The sequence below is a fragment of the Penicillium manginii genome, assembly GCF_028828005.1.
Source record: "Penicillium manginii strain IBT 31320 chromosome Unknown utg000007l:1.0-2284322.0:1.0-2285126.0, whole genome shotgun sequence".
Lineage (NCBI taxonomy): Eukaryota > Fungi > Ascomycota > Eurotiomycetes > Eurotiales > Aspergillaceae > Penicillium > Penicillium manginii.
Window position 1 is genome coordinate 1,168,536 of NW_026643108.1, and position 20,989 is coordinate 1,189,524.

Sequence of the window (20,989 nt, forward strand, 5' to 3'; positions counted from 1 at the left end):
CTCCGGAACCTTTGATGCTCTTCCACAGCGCTGGAGGTCCACCTACAAGCGCACGGGAGCCGTATCCTCCTTCACCAAAACATGACCATGCACAACGAGCGAATTGGCACATTCCCGCACATTCACAAAATCATCGAGATTCGATAGGGTCACGCCCGCAATCTCCGTCAAGGCCTCTTTGGTAAAGAACCCCTGATGCCCACAGACCAAAACATTATGGAATGTCATCAATCTCATCAAAACATCATCATGAATAATCTCACCCGAGTGATCATTATAAAACAACTCACTCTCGGCCTCATACACATCCAACGCCAGCCCGCCGAGCCTCTTCGTCTTCAACGCATCAATCACGGCACTACTGTCGATTAATCCGCCACGGGATGTATTCACCAGGGTGGCCCCGGGTCGAATCTTCGCTAGGGTATCGGCATTAATCAAATGGCGCGTCCCGTCATTCAAGGGGCAGTGAAGACTGATGACCTCGCTCTCGCCGAGCAAGGTATCTAGATCAACGAGTGTGCCATACGGACGGAATTCCGCCGCGGAAGCAAAAGGGTCGTGCGCGAGAATGCGGCAGCCGAAGCCCTGGAAGATCCGCGCGGTGGCCAGCCCGATGCGGCCGATGCCGATCAATCCGACGGTCTTGCCGTGCAGAGTGGAGCCGAGGAGGCCCTCGATGTTGAAGTTGCCTTCGCGGACGCGATTGTAGGCGCGGTGGGTGGCGCGGTTGAGGGTTTGGACGAGGGTGACGGCGAATTCGGCAACGGCTTCGGGGGAGTAGGCTGGGACGTTGGCGACGAAGAGGTTGAGGGATTCGGCGGTTGGGAGGTCGACGTGGTTATAGCCTGCACAACGAAGGAGCAGTGCTTGGACGCCTTGGGCGTGGAGGGCGTGCAGGACGGGGGCGTCGAGAGTGTCGTTTACGAAGACGCAAACCGCCGTACAGCCTGAGGCGAGTGCGACAGTTTCCTGGGTGAGGGCAAAGGAGTGGTAGTCGATGTGGAGGTGGGGATATTTCGGGCGGGTTGCCTCGAGGTAGGTCCGATCGTATGATTTGGCGCTGAAGACGGCGAGTTTCATGGTGTAATGTAGCTAGCAGTGTAGTTATTTTCTAGTATCCAGTAGCTAACTGGTTGGAGAGTATGGACTCGGAGTATGCTTTGCTACTAGCCAGAGAGTTTAGATCTAGATGGTCGGAGTATGTATGTTCAAAGTTTATGGGACGTCAAAGAAAAAGTCATGACGCCATGGTTATGGTAGCGTAGATTGAAGATGGAGTACAAAATATGGAGTAAAGGTACATCTTTAATGTACATGTACATGTACATCACCATGTGTCAACCCCAGATCTCAGGGCTGGCATTGGATGCAAACGGAGATCGCCAGAGATGCGGTGTACGGAGTACCGATGGAGTATGGAGGAGTACGGAGTACTCCGTATTCCATCTGCACTCCGTTTTATCCTCCGTCCTCTACTCTGAGCCAAGTGAAACAACTAATATAGAGGATACATACCTAAGGTATGTACTTCGTACTCCGTACTGTCTCTCGGAGTCCCTATTTTCGAGTGAGCACTCTCATACTCCCCTCTACTCCATACCCCAACCTCGTTGCTCGGACACACTCCAACTCGGTCAACGCCCGAAATTGAATGCTTCTGGATGATTTCCGCATCCTGCCATGACCCGCTCCCCCCCTCCGCTCCTCCGCGATTCGCCTCCTCCTCGCTGTTGTCTGCAGCAGTTTGCAAACCTCGGCAAATGATTGGATGTAGTTCCGCGGAGTCGGTCTGTGCATTCCCGAACCGGTGGATGAACCAAGAATGAAATGAGGATTCCACCAATCAGAACCTTCTGATAAGACAATAACGCCACTTTGATGTGGTTGGTCAGTGTACCACGCTAGTGAACTCTAACAGCAGCGAGTAAAGTAGACCACCCTGGGACCGAGGAGACCTTTACTCTCCTCCGTACTGGCTTGACTCATCTCTCAAAATAATATTAGTACAAGTACTCTGTGCAGTTAATATCTGATATATCTGGAGCTATTAACAAGTACGGAGTACATCGATGATGACTTTATACTACAGTATACAGTATACAGTACACCACCCGTTCCAGCACTGCATCCGATGGGGCGGGATAAGTGGGCCTCGACTCGAGGATTCGGGTCAGACATACATTCACATTATGGATATGGAGTTTCAACATTGGGTAGTACTCTACGACATACATACATTGTGCTTTTATACTACTATTATCGAATACGGAGGATAGGTATACACAGTAGTAACACTATAGTATACCTATACAGTATACTGTACACATGCCAATGCCAGACCGCCAGTTGGTGTCGGTGTGTCCAAAGTACTCCGAACTCCCTCGTGCCTTCCCTCTCATTCACCCGCCCCTTCCTCTTCCCACCTTCCTCTTCTTCTACTTCTACTTCTCTCCGCCCTTTCTTTCTCTTCTTCTCTTCTTTTCCCTTCTACACCTCCTCTCTCACAGTGTACCCTAAAGTATTTTTCTTCTTCTTCTACTACCACTTTACTACTCGATCTATCTACTCAACATCTCCTCCCACTATCCATCTCCATCTCCCCGTTTCACCCGATCGGCATCTCCAACGGATCCGCAACGTCCCGTCTCCACTTCGTTCGGCCATTCACCGCGCGTGCGTTTGCCTTCGCTTTGCCCCTCGACATCACCACTTATGGCTCTCCTTTCCTTAAGTGCTCGTGTGCCCGGCATCCTTTAATTCACTTCAACCAAATACCAACAACACCACTACACACTCACCACACTCCCCCTACCACCACCTCCTCTCTCTCCTCCTCAATCTCTCCTCTCCTCTCTATCCTCTACTCCATTTCTACCTCTCCCACTTCACAATGGCCACTTCCGTCGTCACTGCCGCTCCCGGTGCCAACCAAATCTCCGTCTATGGCCACCCGTCTCCCACCAACTCGACTACCACAACTCCCTCAAATAACTCGCCCACTTCCCCACGGTTGAATACAGCCTCCCTCCACCAACTGCCCCTCCAGTCGCGCCAGCTGCGTCCTCCCAAGGGCCCTCTCTACGTCCCCGCGGCCCTTCGCCCGACGGAGCGCCCGCAAAAGTCCTCCCCCATTACTCCGCCCCGGAGTGTGCATGGATCACTGGACAGCCTGAACGAGGACACCGAGCCGATTAGCCGACGCTCCACGATGGAGAGCAGGTCAAGCGGTATCAGCAAGTCGGCTGAGAACGAGTGGATGAAGAACGAGTCCCTCGGAGAAGTGACCGGCCACCCCACGAGGGACCACTGGAAGGTGAGCTAAACTCGATCACGGATCAGAAACCCGAATTTTCCTGCATGGCCCTCCCTCTCCTTATATAATTTCCCGATGGCTGGTTCAGAGATGGCGTATGCGCTGCGGAGAATGTCGTGTGCGCGCTCGTCATGGATGGCGTGCTCATGAAATAGCTCCCCTACCTCCATCACAACCATTCTTCACACAACTCTTCTAAAGAGCTCCCATGCTGACAACCACAGGCCGACTCTGCTTCCTCCAGCTGTGATTCTCCCACCTGCCGCTCCTCTTTCGGCCTCTTTCTGCGCCGCCACCACTGCCGTCATTGCGGCCATGTCTTCTGCTCCTCCCACACACCACATATGGTCCCCCTCGACCAACATGCTCGCTTCCACCCGGAGGGCTCTGCATCCCGGGCCTGCGACCTATGCTGGAGTGCCTACTCGCGCTGGGAGGAGACCCGCACCAACCGCCTAAGCAAGATTCAGAACTCGATCGATGCGAAGAACATCGAGGGCGAGACTGAGCACACCGAAGACCTGGCTGTCGCCGAGGAGATCAACGGCACTGCTGCCCTCCGGGCGAATCTTGGTCAAACGGCCGAGGTCGCTGCCAGTGTCCCCCGGGACTGGAACTGGAGCACTTTCTGATTGCATTTACTGCTCAGCTTGTTTCTCTTCTGCGATCAGCTGGCTGGTGGCAGTATCATTTCACTTCGAATACCTCGAACCTTTTTTCTACCTTTTTTTTTTCATCTTCTCCTTCGGGCTCGAACAGACAGACGGGACTGTCTGTCATGTCGACCCTTGTTTTATGCGACATGGAAAGGAGTTTTGGCCCTGGCATCATTTTTTTTTCGTCTTGTTTGCCTCGGTTGCTCGGGATTTGATTCGGATTGGCTGCTATGACTCCTCACCCCCATTAGAGAGGACTGTCGCATCTGGCATTGCCTTGTTTTTAGCTTGCTTTCTGCTTGTATGTGTGTTTGTGTTTACGAATGTGTTTGTGTTTGATCAGGATACCCCGTCATGTTTTCGAGTGGCGACCTCGTTTTGTCTTTGTTACTGGCTCCTGATCCTGACCCTGATCCGCCGGAAACCGGCTCATCGCTTGATACTAGTCCAGTTAATCTATGATTTTCGCTTATTTCTATTTCCATCTCGAGTAACTGTAGATCGATCAGTTTACAAGCTGCTATCTATGCAAGAGTAATCCGCTTAAACATGCCAACATGTTCAATCCCCTCCTCGTCCCATCTACCCAAGGATTCATTTGTCACAAAGCCTAGTCCCTGATACATCCGCTCCACATCGACCTGCGCATGAACAAGCACCAACCCTTTCCATGACTCTAAACCGTCTTTCAAATGCACCCCCTCCTGCCCCGCCACATTGCGCATTGCCGTATCAATCTCATGCGCATGCGCAGTCGCCCATTCCAGTGCCGTATCAACAAGTCGTCGGCCGAGGCCGAGTCCACGGTATTCTGGGAGTACCGCGACCCGAGTCAACTTGACGCACGGTTCATGATTCCAATCCCATTCTGGAAGCTGTGGGCTTGTTTCCGGGTGTGTGAGGTGTTCGTGGGGTGGCAGGGGTGGGGGGACGAGACGGATTACTGCGATGGGGTTGTCACTGTCGCTGATGACCCAGTGCCAGCTCCGTGAATCATCGGAGTCGATCTCAGCAGTTGCGGAGCAGTTTTGTTCGTCGACGAAGACGCGCATGCGGACTTTCATTGCGGCATTGAAGGTTTGTGGGTTTTCGTTTGTGGTTGCTGTTGGGAGGGCGAGGGGGGTGTTTGGGCCTGGTGGTGGCTGCATTGATGTTGTGAGAGTTGGGTTGGAGGCCATTCTGGCGGGCAGTCGTTCAAGTTGGAGAGGTGAGGGAGATGTAGAGTTCAAACAGTACTAGTATACTACTCCGTACTGGTAGTCGTGCGAAAGTACCCAACTGTTATCAGTACCCCATACGCTCAGGGAGTTCCGAGGTCTGTGCTGGGTGGATCCTTGGTTGATGCACTGACGAAGTTGGGGATACCTTAAAGTTAAGGTACTCCAGGGTTCAGCTTGAAGTTCTATTCATGGGACTAGAGTACCCTAGGTAGTCTCCTGAGTCAACTTGAACATATTTATACTTCAAGTTCCAATGACTCCAAACGTACTCGTTTAAGTTGCTCGATGCTTCTTAACGAGTTACTCCTAATTGGCAGTCCTCACTACCTAGGTACGCAACTTGCTATTTGATAGTCACAGGATAGAGGTCTGAGTTTTGCACATTATGTGCTCCAATTTCTCATTCCGCTAGAGATGGTAGAAATTGAAGTTGAAGTTATGGTTCTTGGTGTATACTTAGTCACATGACCCCGCATACATGCCTCATCCTGAAGTTCAGTAACTTGAAGAATCGTACCACGGCACTATTCCTAGTAGGCATCCGTCGATTATACCTAGAGTATGTATCACCAATCACATCATATCTATAGTATAATAATCTACTACCTAGCCAAGATAGTAGTACTAGTACTAGTAGGATATATTCAAGTCTCATGTTTACCACAGTGCAAACAAAGCAAACACTTTTATCTCCGATCCAAAAAATTAATTCCACTTCAACTTCACTTCACTTCAATTCAAATAGACCTGAGATCACCGTGAAGCTCAAACCCAGACCTGGATTTTCTCTCCACGGACTTACTTAAATGTCCCTCTACTTCGATGCGGAGGCCATCCTGACCGCACCGGCCTCTGGTGGCTCCTTCAAATCTCGCATCTACAGCGCCCGCAACCTCCGCGCCAAACCAGCCCAGATCTATGCCCTCGTCAGTGAAGCCGCCAAATGGGACACCATCCTGGCCGAGGTGATTGAAAATGCCGACATTTTGAGTCTGGAGCGAAAGGTGAGTTTTACATCTTCATTGGCATTGGAATTAGCATTAGTATTAGCATTAGCATTTTCACCTCCACAAGTCCGCTGACAATCAATCATCCAGCTCAACCCTCTTCTCGCCGTCCTCCTAGTCCATGACCACCTCCTCGCCAAAAAGGGCATCGCTGCCCCAGCCACACATCCTCTCCGCCAAGCGGTCGAACGCCATAAAGTCCGATTGAAGGCCGAGTTCACCAAATCGCGTGTACGCCGCGCATGCGGCACCGTCGAACAGCTCAAGACGAAGATTCTGCGCCAGAAGCGTGAAGCTGACGGAACATCTCATTTCGTATACCCACGCTGGGTGCGCGTTAATAATATTCGGAGTACCCTGGACGAGCAACTCCGGACGACCTTTGCCGATTACCGCGAAGTGCATTCGTTGGTGGAATTGGCCCCTCCGGAGGAAGGTCAGCCTAAGCAGAAGCTGTTATATCGCGATCCGCATATCCCGGACCTCGTGGCTGTTCCGTACGGAGCGGATTTTACTTCTTCGCCGGCATACAAGAATGGGGAGATTATTTTGCAAGACAAGGCTTCTTGCTTTCCTGCGTATCTGTTGCTGGGTGATCGGGGTGCAGATGACCCTTGGTCTGGGGATTTGGTGGATGGTTGTGCTGCCCCTGGTAATAAAACTACGCATATGGCATCGTTGGTCGCGAAGCAGAAACAAAAAGGCCGGAAACAAATCTTTTCTATGGATGCGTCAAGAGTGCGCTCAAAAACGTTACATAAGATGGTTTCTCTGGCCGGGGCAGATTCTATGGTGACAATCCTCCAAGGGCAAGACTTCCTGGCCTTGGATCCTCAGGAGGAACGTTTTCAAGATGTGTCGGGCCTTTTGCTAGATCCCAGTTGCTCTGGCAGTGGAATTATCGGCCGAGATGATGTTCCAGATTTCACCCTTCCCAAGGCCAAGGTCACTCCGGGAAAATCACAGGGGAAGAAGCGCAAACGCCAAACTGACGACGAGGAGGATGCAGGCGAGAAATCCAAGGTTACGGTCGAAACCCCAGCTGTGTCGCCCTCGGATGAGAATGACACGCCTGACGGGGTCATGGACCACGATCGGCTCACCAAGCTGTCCAACCTCCAAGCGCGCATTGTGGAGCATGCTCTGAGCTTCCCCGCCGCCACTCATGTCACATACAGCACCTGTTCGATCCATCTGATGGAGAACGAGGCAGTTGTGGCTCGGGTCCTGGCATCGGAAGTCGCACAGCGACGCCGCTGGCGACTCCTGCGGCGCGACGAGCAACCGGCCGGGCTGCGCAAGTGGGAACATCGTGGAGTTCGACGGGACCGGGAGAATGGGGAATCAGGCGAGAGTCCTGCGGAAGTTGATCTGCCAGAGGAGGCGTTGGAAGCCTGCTTGCGTTGTTGGGCTGGCGATGCTGAAGGGCTGGGTGGATTCTTCGTCGCGGGTTTTGTTCGTGACGGCGAAGACGACGAAGAGGAAAAGAGCGCTGAGACATCATCCCGGGTGAAAGGAAAGGGGAAGGACGTGGCTCACGCTGCAATCGCCCACAAAAACAACCAGGAAGAAGTAGAGGATGAGGGGGATGATCAAGATGATGATGACTGGGAGGGTTTCTCCGATTAAAATATACCCATCACCCGTTATAAAGAGAATCGACACAGATCTAAGTGCTCTATTTGTATCATATATATCGTCAGTGCTGGAGAATGCTCCGCTCAGAGGAAATTCCGAGCCTGGTTATGAACTCTTTGATTTGTATAGAGATCCAGCTTGATGGCAAAGAGGACAAGCTCTAATCCATTGTCACCATTCGGTTGGAGCTGTAGTTTCCACTGCGCATTGCGAACAAGCCAACGGGCCCCAGCGGGGGTTTCAGATCGTTGGCGTTTAGCGGGAGGTTCAGTCTCATCGTCTTTGAGCCCAGCTAGAATCAGGGTGAACTGGGGATCGTTCTCGCCATCGACATTCAGATCTACATCTCGACCAAGACGGACCTTGACTGGCATCCCGCTGAGCTGTTGCGGATCCGGTAGTTCGATCTTCTTGCCCACTACTTGTAACAAGTTGGTCATGCGAGATTTGAAGTTGCCCAAAAAGTCCGCCGTGAGAATTGAGCCCCTGCGATCAATAATAGCGGCGTCATCTCCCGTTTGTAGAATTAAATCGGCCGGTTTTTCATCGACATGGGGACGAGCGTACCCAACCAAGCCAAGGATCGGCGAGGCAGGGTTATCCGGAAAGAAATGGATTCCCGACGGTCGTATATCCTCTAGACGAATTGTGACTTCCGGTCGCTGGGTGAAGGGATTGACGGAAAGTTTATGGGGGATGATTTTCTGCTCAACTCCGCGGAGGTGGAAGTAACGACAATCACGTATCAACTCTGCCCGGTGTTCCTCATTTCGAATGTGCAACGGGTACCCCCGCAGGATATGCAAGAGGTCGGCAAAAACTTCGGCGGATCGATTGGGGACACTCGGGGGTGTGATGGCGGGTGGACGGAGGAGACCAGTGCGATCCAAGCCGGGGAAGACCTCGGACGGGGAGGCGAAGAAGGCACCGAAGCCGAGAGTAAAGAAATTGGGAGAGTCACCAGGGCTCGAGAATATATCACGAGGGATTTCGAAATGACGATCACCGATTTGAATGAAGATTTCGGACTCGAACAGCTGGGACATCAGTCGGGGCACTGCACGAGGTGGACGGTGGTTAGCTATGAGCGCGACACGCTCTGTGCGACTTGGGAGATCAAATGACGTACAGCTGTAGAACTGGGAGTCGGCAAAGAGTTTCACAAATTGCGGACCATCGCGTGGACGGACATGGTAGCCTATGGGGGTCAGTCGCATACGGGGTAGGAGGGAAGCTCTGAGAGCTCTGGTGTCACAGTCATAGTACCTTGGAGATGACGCGCAATGTCCCGGAAGGTGACCGGGTCGCGGTCGATATAGAGGGTGCGACAACTGGAGGCATCGTTGACGCGCACTTGTTCTTCAAAGAAGCGAGAGAAGTAGGAGGGGGCTATTGGGGATCCGACGTCAGATCAAATCAGATTCGAGGTGGGGGTGGGAATAGCTAGGAGGATGAGCGGACCGTCGGAGGCAATGGAGGCACCCGATAGGCGAAAAAGATCGGAGCCGATTTGAATGGAGAAGACCTTTTCAGGGGGGAGTGAACAGGCAGATCCCGACATGAGAGGAATATTGAGTACGGATTACTACCAGTAGGTCGTAGTACTGGGATGTTGAGGATGAGAAGTTCCCATTGGAAGGCGGAGAGAGGTACTCGTGACTCTCACCACTACCAACTAGTATCTATGGAGTACACTAAACTTCACCTCTTCACCTCTTCTTCCCACACATCAGCCCATATCATCCCATATCATCCCATACTCATACTACAGAGTACATGCTTATATGGGTCTTATCCGGAGTATCTGGTTCCAACTACTCCGTACTTCCTCTACAGTCAGGACACTTACTTCCCAGATGAGACTAGCCTATTGCCAGCTTCACATGGTCTCCAAACTCGGTCCTCACCACTGGCTGCCCATTGGCGCGTTTGACCCACGCTGCTCCAGTGGATCGACATCCAGCCGAGGCTCTATCCACTACCTCCCTCTGTCATCACTGCCACGCTGGGCACGAGTTGTGAAAAGTGAGTGAGAAAAAAGGGCTTAAGAGTTGGGGATGTGGGGAAAGCTACTTTCACACCCGGTGTGAGTGAGTGTGATCTGGGCTGTCTTGATCTGGCCGAACTGCTCAGTCAACTGTGTACTAGTACCCACTGGCAGTATATCTCCACGTTCCCCCCTGGAGATCGAGATCCTTAAACCAGGCTCTTCACGCTAGTTCAGTTACCCCATATTCAACTTGCCATGGCCGACCAAACAGAATCTGCTTATTCTCCCCGGCCGGTCTCACTGCCTCCTGCTCCAGATGTCAAATTCTGGTCAGAACAGCAGTGGACAACCTTCTTCGCTTTGGCCGATGCAGTCATTCCGTCCATCCGCACTGCTGCCACCATCAAGTCCTCCGCGGACAAGGTCATTTCAACTGGGGAATGGGATAACACTGTCACCAAGTTGTCCACCTTAATTCCAGGTCCGGATGCTGCTGCCCTCGCCAAAGAGTACCTCGAGGAGGATGTTTCCTCGAATCCCATCTTTCGTGCTACCGTTCAGCGGATCATCGGCAACCATGTTCATGAAGAGGGAAAGAATGGCTTCGGTCTCGTGTTGAATGCCCTCAAGTAGGTTCACACCAACACCACGCATCATTGCATTCCCTCCAATCACAACTCCGTACTGACTTTGATAGCTCGCGAGCTGGCTCGCTGATATTGACGGGATCCACGACTCTCATTCACCAACAGCCTATCGCCTTCCGGGAGAAGGTCTTTCGAGGATGGGACACCTCTCGACTACCCCCGCTGCGTGCGGTATATCGAGGGCTCACTGCTACGGTCAAGAAATCCTGGGTCATGACCAGCCCAACGATTGGCCGTGTGCTCGGATTTCCGCGAATCCCTGTCCATGGCAAGCCCACTGATGGGTTCCCATTTGAATTCTTGCAATTTCCGGCCGGTGATGAGCCCGAGACCATCGAGGCTGATGTAGTCATCGTGGGCAGTGGTTGCGGGGGTGCCGTGACTGCGAAGAATCTGGCCGAGGCAGGCCTCAAAGTGCTCGTGGTGGAGAAATCTTACTCGTACTCGAGCCAGCACTTCCCCATGACCGCCAATGAGGGCTATGTGAACATGTTTGAGAATGCCGGCTCCAATATGAGTGATGATGGCTCTATGGCCGTGCTGGCAGGCTCAACGTGGGGAGGCGGCGGCACAGTCAACTGGTCGGCATCTTTGCAAACCCAGGCCTATGTCCGTCAGGAGTGGGCAGATGCTGGTCTTCCCTTCTTCACCTCCTTTGAGTTCCAGAAGAGCTTGGATCGTGTCTGCGACCGCATGGGCGTGAATTTCGAGCACGTCCGACATAATTATGGTAATAATGTGATCTTGGAGGGCGCACGGAAACTGGGCTACGCTGCCGGCACGGTGCCTCAGAATACCGGCAACGAGGAGCATTACTGTGGTTACTGCACACTCGGATGCCATTCGACCGGCAAGAAGGGCCCCACAGAGTCCTTTTTGACAGATGCCGCTAAGGCCGGCGCGATATTTATCGAAGGATATAATGCCGACAAGGTGGTCTTTACCAAGGATGGAGGCAAGCGGAAGGCCACCGGCGTGCAGGGAACCTGGACTTCTCGAGATTCTTATCTGGGCTTGAGCGGCGAGGGTGCGGTCCAACGCAAGGTCAACATCAAGGCCAAGAAGGTTGTCATATCGTCCGGAACGTTGAACAGTCCTCTGCTACTGCTGCGAAGTGGCATCAAGAACTCTCAGATTGGCAAGAATCTCTACCTCCATCCTGTCATGTTGGGTGGTGCAGTGTTCGAGGATGAGGTCCGTCCATGGGAGGGATCAGCATTGACCACCGTGGTGAACGAATTCGAAGACATGGATGGCAAGGGCCACGGTGTGAAGGTTGAGGCCGTCGCAATGATGCCCTCTGTCTTCATCTCAGTATTCCCCTGGCGGGATGGGTTGGACTATAAGCTGTGGGCCGCCGGGATGAGCCATAGCACCAGCTTTATCACCTTGACCAAGGACCGCGACGCAGGTCGCGTTTACCCGGACCCGGTTGATGGACGTGCCCGCATTGATTACACTGTATCACCGTTTGATCGCAAGCATATCGTGGAGGGATTGATCGCCTCAGCGAAGATTGCGTACATCTCCGGCGCCAAAGAGTTCCACACGACCTACCGCGACCTGCCGCCATTTATTCGACCAGACCCATCCAGCACTGATGCTCCGGAAGGTACCAACGACGCAGCTCTCCAGAGTTGGATCACTGAACTGCGTCAGAAGTGCCCGCTCAACGCGGAACGGGCCTTGTTTGCCAGTGCTCACCAGATGGGCACATGTCGAATGGGCAAATCCCCCCAAGTCGAGTGTGGTCGACCCTGACTGTCAGGTCTGGGACACGGACGGACTCTACGTGGTGGATGCGTCAGTCTTCCCCAGTGCCAGCGGAGTGAATCCGATGGTCACCAATATGGCCATTGCTGACTGGGCGAGTCGCAATGTTGCACGGTCGCTAAGCAAGCCACGCAGTGAGAGAGGCGGCCTTGCTCGTCTGTAGCGGGTGTCTTTGTATATACTAGTAGTATCTGTTTCTGTTTCTTCTGACGATTTGCGGTGGCGTGGAGAGCGATTGATCCCCCTAGCTGGTTTAGCTGTTGATGTTTCAAGCATCAATGCATAATATGAGATTTATTCATAACTTGAACCTCGAAGCTCTTGGTCTTGATCCTGCACACCATCTACTAGTACTCCATATACACACAACCTTGAAAGTTCTAGTCTAGTGTATACTCCGTCGTAGTCCCGTATTCACCATCTGCTGGCATCTCCACCAGTCGATCCACTTTGCTTAGAAATCAACTTCCACTGGTTTCCGCATTATTAGTCGGATATCCTACGATGATTCGGCGTATGCGTGTTTGGGTGGGACAATGAGACATGAGAATTATTAATATTGACTAATTGATAGCTGGGGGGGGGGGGCATTGTTGACACCTAGTACTACTTATAGTAGTACTTCATAGGATTCTTTGATTTCCCCAGATTTCCCCTCTGCAACTCTCACCTCATTCTAATCCACAATGGCACCATTCGGCACAATCTACTCTTACTCGCCCAGCCCTAGGGTCATGAAGGTATATTTTTAGCATCGAGCATTTATTGATCCCCTCAGACTAGTATGGACAGCTAACTTTACCCCCTTCCAGACCCAGGCGGCTGCCAACATCAATGGCCTGGAGCTTTCCATCCCCGAGTTCACCATGGGCGTCACCAATAAAACTCCCGACTTTGTCTCCAAGTTCCCTCTGGGTAAAGTTCCCGCCTTTGAAGCCGCCGATGGTACCGTCATCTTCGAGTCCGACGCTATCGCTCAATACGTGGCCGAGAGTGGCCCCGCTGCCGGCCAACTGATGGGCGCCACCCCGGCCGGCCGTGCCTCAATCCGCCAGTGGATCTGTTTCGCACAGGGTGAGATCCTCGATCCTGTCCAGCAGCTTGCTCTGTGGCGTATCAAGCTTGTCCCTTATGACGCCGCCACCGAGACCAAGGCTCTTGAACGCCTGGAGCGTTCCCTCGCCTGTCTGGAGACCCATCTACAAGGCCGTACCTGGTTTGTCGATGGGGATAAGATCAGCATGGCTGATATCACTGTTGCCTCTGCTCTGGTTTGGGGATTCGCTATGGCGATCGACGCGGAGATGCGCCCGAAATACCCCACTGTTGTTGCTTGGTATGAACGTGTCCTCCAGCAGGAGGGTGTCAAGCAGGCCTTTGGAGAGAAGAACTTTATTGAGAAGCGTCAGGCTTATGAGGGATAAACTGAAATCCTAGAAAAGTATTTTGAGTTGCATAATGACAATGAATGACCATACTATATCTGTTTAGTATATGTGGTGTATGTATATGTCGTAGTATACTAGTAGCATCATATGATCCATGGATAGTAACCACCTCGTATAGTTACTACTACTACTATTACTACTACTACTACTACTAAATACTGCCGCCTTCCGCCTCACCTTCTCTCCTCCTCACTCACTCACCTCCCCATGCCCTTCCTCGGCCTCCCACCAGAGTTACACATCGCCATCGCCGAGGTCCTGCCTATTCCCGACTACTTACAGCTCCGTTTAACCTGCGCTTACCTATACGACTCACTTTCCCCTCCCACCCACCGCCAACTCGTGGACGCCGAGGCGACCGACTGGGCTCGTCATCACAATGTCTTTACCTGTCGATATTGTCTACGCCTGCGCCCGGCCGTTTATTTCGCCGATCGGATGTTGCAGCATCGTCGTTCTCGCGCGGCCCGGGACTGCCATAAGCGCTTCTGTATTGACTGCGGTCTGATGCCTCGCGAGGATGGGGGTACCGCCCGCTATGGGCCTGGCGCCCAAGTGACTATCAATGAACAATTCTTTGTCCTTTGTCTTTCTTGCCATCGATTTCTACCCGGCGCACGAGATCGTCATGGCCGGAATACTTTGGAATGTATCTCATGTTGGCAGATCCGCTGCCTACGGGCGGGTGTAACAATCGGGTCCTTGGCGAAGATCGATCATCCTTCTACGAGTGAATCTGGATATACCTACAGGCGAAACACGGAGGCAAAGGAAGAAAATTGAAGTTGAAAATACTCAATTGAATACTCTAACACCAGTTGAAAGCGAGAATTCGCATTTCTTGAAACCCCGAAACGCCAGATCTCGACGGGTTATACAATCATGTGGACAGCCTTGGGTATGCACACATCGCTCGTCGATTCAGATAAATACTGCCTATTTCCAAATCAACAGAAAGGTCTCCCTACGCCTTGCAAGCTTCACCGAGTTGCATATAATTCCAACAGTCTGTTCTCGCGTTAGCTCTCGATACAATCAGCAAGGGGCCGGGGAATATGCTCACTGGAATTTCCCATATCTTCTCCAAAGAGGCTGGTCATCAGCTCCTCACCGTGTCGAGTTCCCTCGTCGGGGGTCCAGCTGACGGCTTTCTTTCCTACCGCCAATCCGATGACATTGGGGAACGGATTCAGATTCTTCACGTCCGGCTTACTGCCGGCACATTCTGCCATGAGATGCTCATAGAGGTTATGACCTGCAAAGTGGCCCATGTGCATTGCACCTCCACAGCGCTTGATACCCGGCCACGCCGCAAGGTCTCCTACACAGTAATGGCTCTCTGCGTTTGGGATAGGTCCGGACAATTGAAGACTGTTCATCAATATTAATTATCCGAGCTCAGCGAGAGGAGTGCAGGGGGAGGATAGAGACTTACGAAGGATGAATCTTCACATAGCCGTCCTCGTTCAATGCATCTGATGGAAGATATGTGGAAGTAGGGATGCTTCGCGAGATGGCGCTAAGCACAAGACCAGTCGTCAGCTCCCGACCATCGGCCAGCGTTAGACGCCACACTCGGCGACCGTCCTCTGTATTGACAGCTGTAGTATCAACAACACGCTGACCCAGAATTGTGTCCACGCCCACTTCACGCAGACAGGACTCAACGCGCTCGGCAAAATCATCTGGCAAGGGCTCCGACGAGAGTAAACGGTTTCGCGAGTGAATGAGAGTGATCTTTTGATCCGGGTAGAGAACCTTCAGCTCTGCCGCCATTTCCACGCCAACGGCACCTAGCATACAACGGAAGATGAGCTTCGCAGAACCTTGGGGAAGAATTGAGGAAATTCAATGGAAACTCACCGCCACCAACAACCACTACGCCCTCGCGAGAATTTTGAATATCTTCGGCGTGGCTTTTGGCCTCTGCGATAAAGTCGGCTCGTACTTGAGACTGTGGGACTGTGGGGAAATTCCGTCGCAAGCCGGAGCCGACAACCAGATAATCATAGGACTCGTTGCGTTTCGCTTTCGTGTCTGTTTCGTCAATGTGGGCCGTCTTTGCTGCAAAGTCCACTGAGCTAACGCTTCCCCGAATGAAGTTGATGCCCGAGGATCTGAGGCCCGGAATATCCTGGAACCGGGTCCACGAATCTGATGCGAATTTCTCGCAGGCTAGGGCCTTGGGCGATCCAATGAGATGATCTGAGAGATGGTGAGTGGAGTGAAGGTCTCAAGAGGGGGTTTCATCATAATATCATACAGTAGCCATCTCGTTCGTCGACCACGGTAATGTCTACTGGGATGCGATGGGCCGGGGAGCGATCTCTCGGTCATAACTGAAGCGAGGTATGCGACCCCGCGAAAGATCGACCAGGGTTAATGCAGTGCTCAAGCCCGCGTAGGAGCCACCGATGATGAGTACCCGATAGGATCGGGCACCAGGAACACCGTCATTGGAAGGCATAGTGTAGAATCGTGATACGGTGCGTGAGTAGTAGAGATGTTGGCAGGGGGAGGGAGAAAGGTGAACTTGAAGGAGAGGGGAACGGAGAAAAGAGAGAATCCTGGACATAATCAAAGGCGCAATATTATTTGAGTTGAGGGATTACCAGCTTTACATTAGCATTAGCATTGGCATTAGCACTGCCACTGGACTGGGTGACATTCTCGGTAGGTTACCGATCCGAATCTCATCTTATCAGATGAGACATCCAGGGTTCCTAGTGAGGGTCGTGCGCCTTAGGGCGTGGTTCCCGGCTGTTATCAGATCCGATCCAAAAAAGAGAAATAGAAGATGAGACAAAGAAAGGAAAAAAAAAAAACCCAGAACGTTGGAGCCCGCCATTCCTTGGCTAGTGGGGAGCGTCTGATCTGGCCAGCATTTCTTAAGAGGTTGTGGATGGAATGGAGTATCCTGCAGCATTTCTTCCCTCGTACTCCGTACTGGCTTATTCGTGCTTCAGCTCCGTCGATTGCCGGGGCCCTGCCGAAATACTCCATACACTATGGAGTAGAGAGATCGAGATTAGTAGTAGCGCTGCTACTATGGCAGACCGAATTTATGTAAGGGTTAGCAATAGAAGCACCGCGTTCTCACGCCACAAACTTGAAGACCCCTGAACCTGACCCCGTGAGAATACAAGAGGCATGATGCTTCAAGTTGTTACTACTTCGATGTGATCTACCAAATTATTCTGTACATGTGCCAGAGTCCCTGCATAACACGCCTGAACCAACAAGGCAGAAGAATCCGCCTTTCCCGCGGGTTAAACCGACTTGACAGAGTTGCAGTGGGGAATTTCATATGTATTCTGTATTCATGTGTATTCATGTATTCCGAGGTATTTCCTGAATCCGTGGTTGTGGCGTGTATTGGTTATTCCGGTAATTACCAGCCCACTGGGACCAATCAAAATGGCTCGTTGGATCAGACAAGATGATCATCTAATCTGATTAAGGGAACGCGTCATTATCACTCGCCACGCCAAGTCGCTAAAGAAGGGCTCCCCTTTTCGTCAGCATTTGTTGTTACTAGCGTGGAAAGAGGGGGAAATTAGAGAGTAAAGTCTGTAAAATAAAAACAGAAAGAGAAGAAAACAAGGAAGAAAAGAAAAATATTCAAATTAGATTGCTGAAAAGCCTTGGCAAAGAAAAAAGCTGCGCCTCGCAAAATCTGATAAAAAATCATTGCCCGGTGGGGCGCTCTAAAAAAAAAAAGTTCTTTTGGTTCTATCCCGGAAAAACATGAGTATGAACACGCCTAGCTAAAAAGAAAAGAAAAAGTAGAAGCATGGGGAATAAAAAAGGGGGGTATTAACCGGCGATGCAGGTGGAAGCGGAAATGGGAATGGAGGCGACATTTTGGCATTAGGCCCGCTGAGCGAGGGCGGCAGTCGCCATATCGCGAAGCTCGATCTTGCGAACCTTTCCACTGCCGGTCACGGGGACAGTGTTTGGGACTCCCTCCTCACCAAACACAAACACATGCTGCGGTGCCTTGTGCCGGCCAAGGGTCTCTCGCGTCCAAGCGCGCAGATCATCATCAGCCGGTCGGGCTTGACCGGGACTGACTTGGATGAAGGCACCCACCACTTCTCCGTATTTCTGATCAGCGATGCCAATGACAGAGGCTAATTCGATGTTGGGGTGGGCGGCAAGTCGCTCTTCGATTTCGAGGGGGTAGATGTTTTCGCCGCCTATGACAAAGGGAGTTAGTCTAGATTCAACCTGCATGTAGATGCTGTGAGATGTGAAACTTACCACGGATGATGATGTCCTTGAAACGGCCAGTAATTGTGCAGTAGCCCTGCTCGTTGAAAGAGGCTTCGTCGCCAGTCCTCAGCCAGGTGATGCCCTCAGCATCGGTGACAAGTGTTTCGGCCGTCTTCTTTGGATTGTTCCAGTAGCCCTTAGTGAGCTGATACCCAGCCATACAGAGTTCACCTCGCTGTCCAACTGGAACAATATTGCCCTGGGCATCGACAATCTTGGCCCGCGCATGGGGCAGGACCTTTCCGACCGTAGTGAGTCGGGTATGGATACTGTCGGTAGTGAAAGCATTGAAGCAAGTGGGGGATGCCTCGGTGAGACCTTTGAATTTCATTAGCGACAAAATTATAGAGCCAAGGAAGACGATAGAGGATTTACCGTAGCTGCTAGTGTACTCGGTCATGTTTAATTCTTCGAGCAAGCGCTTCATTAGTGGACGCGGGACCGGGGCCCCAGCAATAATCCCGGTACGCAGGTTCGAGGTATCAAAGTTGGCGGGCTTGGGAATACTGAGGATGGCTTCAAACATGGTTGGAACACCGTGCAGAGCTGTGCACTTCTCATCGGAGATGGCATGCATGACAGCCTTGGGGTCGAAGGTTTCACTGGGGAAGATGATCTTGGAGCCATGGGTGACGACGGCCAACATGCCGAGAACGAGACCGAAGCAGTGGAAGAGTGGCGGAGGGCAGCAAAGAATATCGAAAGAAGACAGGTTCATGCGATCGCCTATGAAGCGGGAGTTGTTGACCAAGTTGCTGCACGGGGGAAGGTTAGCGTGCGATGATCTTGATGATCGTCGCATACAGAGTTTGGAACATACTGATGGGTCAACATGGCGGCCTTGGGATTTCCAGTCGAGCCACTGGTGAATTGTAAATTGCAGACATCGTCTGGGCGGAGTGCAGCCTCGCGATCCTGAAGAAGGTGAGCAGACTGTGAAACGCCGCGCTGAATGATATCGGCGTAGGTGGGAAAGTCTTTGTATGCTCCACGCAGAATGACGATCTCGTCGAGGTGGTCAGAGGTGCCGTTTATCTTCGGGGTCGATCCGAGTTCAAGTAGGACTTCTTCGAGGTTGTGGCGGCCAATTTGGGGGGTCATGAAGAGAAGTCGGCAACCTGAATAGACCGGTGGAGTTCTTGATCAGCGATGGTCTGCAAGGATCTGCAGGGTTCAAACACAAGGTTGAATCGAATCATACCGGAGTGACTGAGAGCATAAGACAGCTCGGACGGAGTGTAGGTGTTGTTGAGGACAACCAAGATGGCACCCACGCGAGCTGCGGCGAAGAAGACAGAAATGTACTGCTCGCAATTGCCAGCCATCACACCCACACGATCGCCCTTTTGGATTCCCATGGCCAACATGCCGCGGGCAAGACGATCGGCCTCATCCTTCAGCTGGGCATAGGTCCAGCGAGCTCCGGTCCAGGGAAAGACGAGACATTCGTAGTCGGCGTAGTGTAGGGCCTGAATGGTCAACAATTCACCGAGAGTGATGTCGAGCAGCTTGGGATGAGTCGGACCAGCAACGATCGACAGATGCAGCGGTGCAGTAGCGGGGTGAATGTGGGCGAGAGTCTGATTCAGACGCTGGACAGAGGGAGGGACTGCCATGGCCGGAGTCTATGCAGGGGAGAATGCAAAACCTGAAGTCAAAATGGAGGGGGAAGCGCGTCTTTTAGCAGGAAGAGGGGAACAATGCGAATTGAAATGCAGAAGAGTGGGGAGTGCCAATGGTGGAGATGTTCTCGTCTCAGATCGATCCACCGTGAGGTATTCACTCAGCGACCTCGGGAGATGATAGTTACTAGTTACTAGTTACTACGTACTAGGTAGGTACCTAGATACTTAGGTAACTGTGTGATTTATGTACTAATTACTGTATACACAGTAATGCTGTATGCATAATCTACACTAGCATCATGATACTACATGATGATTATCTGTGGTCTTGTACGATGATGTATTTATATGTATTGAATACGGTGTATCTTATACATCTGGTGTAATAATAGCCGTATTGAACTGTACCCGTCTGTATTTAATATTCGCGGGTTCTTCGCTTACATCGGGTCCACTCGGAGAAAGAGATTGGAATAGGCAAGTGTGAGAGGGCATCTCCGAGAATGGAGTGAATTCTTGGGTATTAATGGATATTATTACGGAGTACCTAGGTAATATCTAACTAATCGGATCCCTTCAATCCCAAATGAATGGCCATCGTGCTGGCCAAAAACCCGGGCTCCACCCAGGATCAGATAATTCTGCAGCCCACAAATACTACATACAGTACATCCAGTGTATTCTAGAGTCTACCGAGTAAAGAATACAGGCCGAGGCTACGTATTAGTACACTAAGACCGAGATGACGTGCCAGTCTCAAAGGTTTCTGAAGGTTCCTGGAAAATCTCCATCCCATCTCTACGCTCAATCTAATCAATCCCGGTATCGGCCTTTCCATCATCCACTCAACTCAACCCGGAGGAAAGTATTCTGTACCTGCCCTACCCACTCATACACTACGAGTATTCAAATTAATATTTACGACCCTACCCATATATAGAGTGTCCTCCAGGGCTGGTGCTGTATAACTTGAACTCTCACACTTTACTCACTAGACCTTGCAGTGTCGATCGGCCGTGGACCCGCTTGACAGCACGTTGGGCCCGCAGGAGTCTGGTAATTCTAGTTCCAGAAGATCTTCAAGTTCACTATAACTATCTATAGCCCGCATAACTGCAAAATCTTTGATGAGCTCTGAATGTCTTCGCAGATATTATCGGGTCCAATACTAGGATAGAAGGAGCGTTGGCAGAGCTTGAATGTGATGCACGGGCATGCCCAGGTGTGGGATTACTTTGGCAATGACATTTGACATTCAACCTAGTTATTCTGCTGGGATATCATGATATACTCACCAGTTGATCGAAAGACAAGGAACCTTTCGGCTACCTAGGTAGTAGGTAGGTAGAAGGTTGACAGGAATGGCTTATTTTACGTGGGGAAGATACTACTAG

The 20,989-nt window shown here is 51.6% G+C and overlaps 10 protein-coding genes across 10 annotated transcripts; 5 read left to right on the plus strand and 5 right to left on the minus strand.

The window, feature by feature from the left end:
• Positions 1-42: 42 nt before the first annotated feature.
• On the minus strand, positions 43-1,083 carry N7533_010371 (2-hydroxyacid dehydrogenase; the record flags this gene model as incomplete). The annotated part of the gene is made up of 1 exon (XM_057107021.1): positions 43-1,083. One exon carries the CDS (start codon positions 1,081-1,083, stop codon positions 43-45), a length of 1,041 nt encoding a protein of 346 aa, XP_056956238.1.
• Positions 1,084-2,893: 1,810 nt separating this feature from the next.
• Positions 2,894-3,948, plus strand: N7533_010372 (FYVE zinc finger domain-containing protein; the record flags this gene model as incomplete). The annotated part of the gene is made up of 2 exons (XM_057107022.1): positions 2,894-3,316; positions 3,541-3,948. 2 exons carry the CDS (start codon positions 2,894-2,896, stop codon positions 3,946-3,948), a joined length of 831 nt encoding a protein of 276 aa, XP_056956239.1.
• Positions 3,949-4,496: 548 nt separating this feature from the next.
• On the minus strand, positions 4,497-5,150 carry N7533_010373 (GNAT family N-acetyltransferase; the record flags this gene model as incomplete). The annotated part of the gene is made up of 1 exon (XM_057107023.1): positions 4,497-5,150. The coding sequence occupies one exon, from the start codon at positions 5,148-5,150 to the stop codon at positions 4,497-4,499; it is 654 nt and encodes a 217-aa protein (XP_056956240.1).
• An 848-nt stretch (positions 5,151-5,998) lies between these two features.
• Positions 5,999-7,828, plus strand: N7533_010374 (rRNA (cytosine-C5-)-methyltransferase RCM1; the record flags this gene model as incomplete). Its single annotated transcript, XM_057107024.1, has 2 exons — positions 5,999-6,196; positions 6,290-7,828. 2 exons carry the CDS (start codon positions 5,999-6,001, stop codon positions 7,826-7,828), a joined length of 1,737 nt encoding a protein of 578 aa, XP_056956241.1.
• Positions 7,829-7,920: 92 nt separating this feature from the next.
• On the minus strand, positions 7,921-9,398 carry N7533_010375 (uncharacterized protein; the record flags this gene model as incomplete). The annotated part of the gene is made up of 3 exons (XM_057107025.1): positions 7,921-9,035; positions 9,104-9,226; positions 9,299-9,398. 3 exons carry the CDS (start codon positions 9,396-9,398, stop codon positions 7,921-7,923), a joined length of 1,338 nt encoding a protein of 445 aa, XP_056956242.1.
• Positions 9,399-10,082: 684 nt separating this feature from the next.
• N7533_010376 (GMC family oxidoreductase) lies at positions 10,083-12,410 on the plus strand (the record flags this gene model as incomplete). The annotated part of the gene is made up of 3 exons (XM_057107026.1): positions 10,083-10,456; positions 10,525-12,135; positions 12,182-12,410. The coding sequence occupies 3 exons, from the start codon at positions 10,083-10,085 to the stop codon at positions 12,408-12,410; spliced, it is 2,214 nt and encodes a 737-aa protein (XP_056956243.1).
• Positions 12,411-12,933: 523 nt separating this feature from the next.
• N7533_010377 (glutathione S-transferase family protein) lies at positions 12,934-13,671 on the plus strand (the record flags this gene model as incomplete). The annotated part of the gene is made up of 2 exons (XM_057107027.1): positions 12,934-12,987; positions 13,060-13,671. 2 exons carry the CDS (start codon positions 12,934-12,936, stop codon positions 13,669-13,671), a joined length of 666 nt encoding a protein of 221 aa, XP_056956244.1.
• Positions 13,672-13,902: 231 nt separating this feature from the next.
• N7533_010378 (F-box domain protein) lies at positions 13,903-14,478 on the plus strand (the record flags this gene model as incomplete). The annotated part of the gene is made up of 1 exon (XM_057107028.1): positions 13,903-14,478. One exon carries the CDS (start codon positions 13,903-13,905, stop codon positions 14,476-14,478), a length of 576 nt encoding a protein of 191 aa, XP_056956245.1.
• A 236-nt stretch (positions 14,479-14,714) lies between these two features.
• On the minus strand, positions 14,715-16,162 carry N7533_010379 (putative pyridine nucleotide-disulfide oxidoreductase AMID-like; the record flags this gene model as incomplete). Its single annotated transcript, XM_057107029.1, has 4 exons — positions 14,715-15,066; positions 15,131-15,488; positions 15,559-15,900; positions 16,054-16,162. The coding sequence occupies 4 exons, from the start codon at positions 16,160-16,162 to the stop codon at positions 14,715-14,717; spliced, it is 1,161 nt and encodes a 386-aa protein (XP_056956246.1).
• Positions 16,163-17,565: 1,403 nt separating this feature from the next.
• sidI (putative long-chain-fatty-acid-CoA ligase) lies at positions 17,566-19,586 on the minus strand (the record flags this gene model as incomplete). The annotated part of the gene is made up of 5 exons (XM_057107030.1): positions 17,566-17,894; positions 17,959-18,288; positions 18,346-18,725; positions 18,791-19,088; positions 19,172-19,586. The coding sequence occupies 5 exons, from the start codon at positions 19,584-19,586 to the stop codon at positions 17,566-17,568; spliced, it is 1,752 nt and encodes a 583-aa protein (XP_056956247.1).
• Positions 19,587-20,989: the final 1,403 nt, after the last annotated feature.